Source organism: Sinocyclocheilus anshuiensis, unplaced genomic scaffold, assembly GCF_001515605.1.
Source record: "Sinocyclocheilus anshuiensis isolate Anshui unplaced genomic scaffold, SAMN03320099.WGS_v1.1 scaffold202, whole genome shotgun sequence".
NCBI lineage: Eukaryota > Metazoa > Chordata > Actinopteri > Cypriniformes > Cyprinidae > Sinocyclocheilus > Sinocyclocheilus anshuiensis.
The window spans coordinates 991,193-998,521 of NW_015542342.1; the positions used below are offsets into that span (position 1 = coordinate 991,193).

General features: G+C 35.5%; 1 protein-coding gene across 1 annotated transcript in view; it reads left to right on the plus strand.

The window, feature by feature from the left end:
* The window catches only part of LOC107691236 (cytoplasmic phosphatidylinositol transfer protein 1-like), an 87,337-nt gene that overhangs the window by 63,182 nt on the left and 16,826 nt on the right, over window positions 1-7,329 (plus strand). The window contains exons 3-4 of the mRNA XM_016489745.1: window positions 3,672-3,760; window positions 5,811-5,818. Coding sequence (XP_016345231.1) covers window positions 3,672-3,760; window positions 5,811-5,818 — 97 coding nt within the window. The remainder of the gene's footprint in view (window positions 1-3,671; window positions 3,761-5,810; window positions 5,819-7,329) is intronic.

Sequence of the window (7,329 nt, forward strand, 5' to 3'; positions counted from 1 at the left end):
TTACAAATGAGGACAATAGAAGCAATCAAAACCAACAAAAGAGCAATAATTTACAAGTGCTATATTAGTATATTATATTATTATTATAGTGTTATATTTCAATTTCACAAAGAAACGTAGAGTATTTTGTCCAAGTAATAATAAAAGGACACATTTAATTTATAATATGTCTAAAATCTCATTAGTGAATGAGAGCCACTGATTATTGAGACATGGGACAAAAGATGTTCAACTGCCATTAAGTTTGAAAATAGCAACACTCCCACTCAGAAATGAATCACTAGAATGTTCTTAAAGGGGTCATATGATGTGATTTCAATTTTTCCTTTCTCTTTGGAGTGTTACAAGCTCTTGGTGACAACAGTACGGTGAGGGGCGTAACATTTCCGTCACACGCTTGAGGTATTCGGCCAATCACAACGCACTGGATAGCTGGCCAATCAGAGCACACCTCGCTTTTTCAGACCGATGAGCTTTGTAAAAATCGACGTGTTTCAGAAAGGCGGGGCATAGAGGAGAAACAATAATGTACAGTATGTGGAAAATAATGTGTTTTTTTTACTTTAAACCGCATAAACACATTTCATTACACCACATACACAAAATAATGTTCTTTTTAGCAACATCATATGACCCCTTTAACACAAATGCTCCATTTTATTATTTATTTATTTTTAGGGGACAAGCACATAAGGTGCTGAAGTGTGTGTTTTTTCCCTTCACAAAACTGTTTGGGCATCAGAAATTGTAATGTGAAGAGCCATAATAAATAAATCCCAAATGTCACCCTATTAAAATTCTATTATATTGCTATTAAAAATGCATTTGCGTTTTCTCTTATATCTCATGGGACAGAATTAAAATCCTTTAGTTTTGTCCAATCTGAAATTACTCCTGCTTAAAGGAATATTCTTTATTTTAGAATAATTACAGTATATTAATATTAGTACTAGTCTTTTAATAGTCTACGAATCTTTTAATAGAATCTTACTTGGACTTTAATTTTTTTCACATGAATATATGGGAAAAGGAGAATCAACAATGTCACAAAAGCTATCATTTTAGGTATTGTGCTATATTTTTATCACAACTGCAATATGTAAACTGTCAAAAATTATTTAAAGATTTAGATTTTTCCTCTTTTGTGCGTGCTATTGGAAGCTATCAACATAGGAAAACCAAAATAGCTACTTCATGTAATAATGTGCAAGGTTTTTGATGTCCTCTTTCTGACCCATAGTCACTGAAAAAAGAATAGTTGTTTAAATACAGTCTCTTCTGCTCACAAAGGCTGCATATTTGGACAAAAATACAGTAAAAACAGTAATATTGTGAACTATTATTACAACTTAAAATAACCGTTTTCTATATTAATATATTTTAAAATGTAATTTATTCCTGTGATCAAAGCTGAATTTTCAGCATCATTACTCCAGTCTTCAGTGTCACATGATTCTTCAGAAATCAGTCTAATATACTCATTTGATGATCAAGAAACTTTTCTTAATATTATCAATTAGGGATGCACGATATTATCGGACTGATATCGGAATCGGCCGATAATGGCTTTAAATGTAAATATCGGCATCGGCCCCGATATGAAAAATTATGCCGATATGTCTTGCCGATAAGAGGAATGCTTTAACTCACATGTGCTCAGGGTGTGCTAGTGATTAGATCACATCAGCAGTGTGGCTCATTCTTGAAGCAAAGTTTTGTCTGAATGATGATTAGATTGACTGTTTGGATTGCTGCATTTAAACTGAGAATGCACGTACAGAATGACCCTTTGGTGTATGATAGAGTAAACAGTAATAGCACGTGCAGCGGCATCTCCCCTGGGTCCTAATGCCCGTTCGGTAAGGAGTTTTAATCTGTAGGGGGCACTGTTGGCCTACTTCTAATTAAATTAAAAGAAAAATAGCCTACACAAATAACATTTAGACTGTGTTTCTGATTAATAAAAGTTTTTCAGAATTTTTACAACTCTTTTGCTTTAGACCAGGGGTTCTCAAAGTCTACATTCAAAGGTCCAAATCTGAATTTTCATCAGTGTCAAAGGTCCGGACCGGAACAATTGGTTATTACAAAACTTGTTTTGAATAAACATACATAACATGCATAACAAATAAATATTTTTATTTTTTTTAAATAAAGTGCAAAAGTGGCAAAACAATTAATTTAAGTGTCAGCAATAGAGGTCGACCGATAAGGGTTTTTCTCTGGCCGATGCCGATATTTAGAAATCAGGGCAGCCGATGGCCGATATATGATGCTGATTTTTTTGGCCGATATGTTTGGCCGATTTTTTTTTCTTCTTTATCTCATAAAAGCGAGTTTGAGTAAATGATTATTGCAGGGCACAAGATGGTAATAGTAGTAGTAGTAGTAGTAGTAGCCTAATTCATAGTAATAATACATGGCTCAAAGCATCTTCTCAAAACAGTTCTGAAGCATGCTTTTTGTTTATGTTTGCTGACAGACACCAGTGTTTCCCACAGACTTGCAAATGCAAATTCATTCTGTGCCAGCAGGAGGCGCTGTTGGATGTCATGACAACAAATGTCATGAAGGAAAAGTTTCAATATCTCGCCTTCGCTTTCATTTCGGACCATCTCCAAAAAGACATTAAAAAACTAAACATATGATTTACAAGTTTAACATGCGTTTATGAAAGTAGAAAATAATTAGTGTTCTTGAAATACGAAATTGGGGCGGGTCCGGACTGAATTCCCTCCAGATCCGGATCCGGACCGGAGTCCAGACTTTGAGAAGCACTGCTTTAGACCATCTACAAATGTTAAATCTTAAAATAAAATGTTAGGGTTAACCTTGCATCTTTCTGGGGGAAGAAATGCAGTGATTGATATATAGTTTATTTATAGTTATTTTCAAAGCTTCAATGTACTGTCAAAAAAACCTTCATTGTTGTTTATTTAATTCTAACAAATAAGTTCTTGTTAAAAACTAACCAAAATTAAAAATATTTTGCTTATAATTTCTGCACAGGAGAGACTTGGTGTTGTTTCCAAACAAAAGGAAATATATCGGTATCGGCCAAAATGATTTGAAAAATATCGGCATATCGGATATCGACAAAAATCCAATATCGTGCATCCCTATTATCAATGTTGAAAATAGCCGTGCTGCTTAATATTTTTATGGAAACCATGATACTTTTTTTTTTCAAGAAGTTCAGAAAAACATATATATATATTGTTGTCTGAATATCTGAACTTATTTGACAGATTAATTCCAGTATACACTTTGTTGCACTACTCTAGCCTGTCTTGTCCCACTTCTGAAGAATCGCCGAGGTATGGAAGATTTCAGATGTTCCAGTGACTGATATCCTGCTTCTGAGCTGTCTGTTAGTAGTCGAACTCACATCCACAGCTGTCTATTAGGACGCTGAGTGACTGATTGAAGAGCGTTTTTGCAGCTGCTCTTAAAGAGAATGAGTTTTGGCAGTGATTAAGGAAACCTGATCTCAGATCAGAATGAAAGAGCATCTTCCTCCCTGAGCGGCCATCAGTGCTTCCTCGCTGCAGCTATTAGTCTGTCATTACTACTGTTATTGCAGCCGGGGGGGGGACGGGGCGTTTGGCACAGTGAGCTGGCACTCTCCACTTTCTTCTCAATACTTTTCCTTCCTGGTTTGTCTCTTTCAGCAAGCTGCCCAGCTGGGCCAGAGCTGTGGTGCCCAAAATCTTCTATGTGACGGAGAAAGCGTGGAATTATTATCCCTACACCATTACCGGTAACTACAGCTGCTTACTTGCAAGCATACAGTGCTATTGTAATTGCTTAAAGGAGCAGTTCACCCAAAAATAAAAATGGCTGAAAATGTGCTCACCCTCAGTCTATCCAAGAGGAGTAGATGAGTGTGTTTCCTCACAGAACAGATTGGGAGAATGTAGCATTGCATCACTTGCTCACCAATGGATCCTCTGCAGTGAATGGGTGCCGTCAGAGTGAGATTCTAAACAGTTGTCCTCTCACAACAAAATTGACCAACATATTTGTTTAGGACTTTTTTGTCTTCTAAAAGGTGCTTGATCTGTGCACATTTCTCTCCTGATTCAGACAAGATGACTTTTTCACTGGAGGAAACAATATTTTGAATAGAGGACTCGTATTTTAGTCGGAAGCAGCTTAAAAATGTCTTGATGGTTTTGTTTCTTACAAACACACAGCTTTTTACTTATCAAGATATTGACTGATGGAGTCGTGTGGGTTACTTGTGGATTATTGTGATGTTTTTATCAGCTGTTTGGACTCTCATTCTGACGGCACCCATTCACTGCAGAGCATCCATTGGTGAGACACTGATGCAGTGCTGCATTTCTCCAAATCTGTTCCACATGAAGAAACAAACTCATCTACATCCTGGTTGGCCTGAGGGTTGGTATATATTCAGCAAATTTAATAAAAATGAATTATTCCTTTTACATACATCTTGTGATGCTGTGGCATTAGCGAACTTTTAATAACTTTATCTAAACTGCTCAGCAAGATTTTCTTCATACTGTTGTTTTGTCATGACAGTAGTTGGACCTGAACGAGATAAGTAACCATAGAAGAAGACATGCTACTGTAGGTTCATATTATGTCAGATGATAGTTTATTGATATAAAATAAGTTCTGATGTATGCATCTAATTCTTAAAACACTAACGGGACGCCAAAGTGTACACTATTTTTGGAAAGCGCCACTGTTCCCTGCTAATATGAATAGGTTTGATAGTCAAAACAGACTTTCAAAATGAGTGAGTTATTCTTTATTAAACTCTTGAATATTTCTGCTGTTATTTCACTGTCAAATGCTTTTTTTCTCTGTTTAGTCTCAGCTCACTGAAGAATATGTATGTTATGATGTAGTGAACATCTGTGTCTATGAACCACTTCTGTGAAATTAGACCCTTAAATATCAAATAACAATTTATGAACAAAAGAAATAATGTAACAAGCTGCACATTTCTCTAGAATGGCTTGCCCCTTAGACTTACATTGTAAATGCATTAATGTAAATGATTTTTGTTTGTTTTTATAAACTGGGGCACTAGTGGAAAATTATTTTCAACGTATAATGCAGTTTATTATTATTAGTTTGTTATAGTATGTCATAGATGAAACTGCTTAACTTGTCTTTAAATGGAAAGTTTAAGTTCCCAAAAAGACAGTTGTACCTTTATTTTTTTAACCCCGTTGTACAAAACCTGTATGCTGTTATTTTTTCCATGTAACACATACACAGAAACAGAAACAATATTCACAGACCGAACAGCAAGATACAACAGTTCTTAATCGCCACAATGCTCTCAAGTGCTAAAAAGGACAAATAAGCACCATAAAAGTACATAAGGATGAGTAAATCATGACAGGTTTTTAATTTATAGTTGAATTATTCCTTTAATGGTCTTATTTGAATATATGCATATCTGTTAAACATTTAATAAAATACAGATGTGCGTGCAATCTGAATCTTAAGGAGCGTCTTTTTGACAGTTATTGAGCAAATGCTTTAGAAATGACACCAAATGAAAGGATGTGTGTGTGCATGATAAACACACACACCATGCAAAATACATGCACATATTTTTGTCGCACACACACACACACACACATGCACGCACATACAGTGCAGAAAGAACTTCAATTCCCTGTAGACCTAGAGGTCTTTCTGTGATTGAATGTTTAATGGCTTCAAGACTGCCATGTGTTTATTGCCATGACCTTTAACATGAAGTCTCTCTCTCTTTCTCTCGCCTTCATCTTTTCGATCCGTCTCCTCCCCCACCATTGGCTCAGAGTATACAGTGAGTATGGCTTCTTCTTCTTCCTTTATTTATTTGTGTGCTTGAAACTCAAAACCAAAATGTCAGAGACAATTTCAATGCTCCAACAAAATGAATGTGCTATTAAACACACTCGTTTCATTAAAACGTTACAGCATTACATTAGAACAATTGGTACTTTGTACTACCAGTTCTGTAGAAAGAAATGTTTTTATGCTACCTTTGACATTTATAATAGCTCGTGCTCTTGGTTAGCATAATAGATTCATTGTGTTGATGGTCATTAAAAGTGTAGCAGTTCAGTGCTAATAATGTATTACACAGACAGACACTCTGAGGGTGCTGATCTCCCACAATGCACTGCTCTCTGTTTGACTTTAATTGAACTATGAATGCTGGGTCATTATTGTGTGTTTATGTGTGTCTTTAATGTGTGAGACATAAAACATACTTTACACAAGTAGTACACAAACACTCCCATATATAACCCAATAATCTGCTGTGCTGAATATCAAAACAACATTACCATTTAAACGTTTGAGGTTGTTTGAATAATACATTTTATATATATATAAGAAATTAACACTTTTATTCAGCAAGGTCACATTTACACTGATTCCCCTTAACCACCAACCATGTTGTTATGCTATCCCAGAATGCACTGTTGTTGTTTTCCCTTGCTGTGCTGCAATTTAATTAGAGTGTATTATTGGAAAACCGGGCAGAACAGGTGTCTTCAAGCTCCTTGGAGACCATATTAGGTTTCATGGAAAACCTTGTGCTTATTCGAAAGAGCAATATACATTTTAACACCTCAGGACTCCTCTGAACCTTATGAATATAGTGAAGGTATAAGGTATTGGGACCTTAGGGGCCATTCACACAGAACATGTTTTTGCATGTAAAAATGGAATGAAAAAGCAAACGTTTAACTACTTTTAACTTGAGCGCTGCATTTTTAGAACACTGTGTCATACATGAGATGCTGCAAAAGACGTGAGATCAAATCTGTGTCCATTTAGCGCATGTTTAAATGAGAAAAACAATGAAAAAAGCAGCGTTCTGTGTGAACGGGGGTAATGCATTACAACTAATATGAGTTACGTAATCAGATTACTTTTTCAAGTAACGAGTAATGTAATGGATTACATTTCAATTTACAATGAAATCTGAGTTACATTTTCAAATACGTAATGTAAGTTACTTTGTTTTCCAATTTATTTACTGACACCTCTTCTGTCCCCGTGTTAGCCTGAGGCTTATTCATTTCAATTTCAGTGTGAAAGGGCCCCTACAGTTGCCAAAAATACAACATTTGGGATTTTGTTATTAAGAAAACATACAGTATAAGCAAGGCCAGCCCAGGTGACAAAAAGTAATGTAATGGATTACTTTCCATAAAAAGTAACTAAATTAGTTACATTTTTATGCATTACTTTAAAAAAAAAGCTTTCTCCGACAGTGGTTACTTGGTGTATAAAATGGGCTTTAACCCATTTCAGGAAAGTTGTAGCTACACTTATCCAAATGGT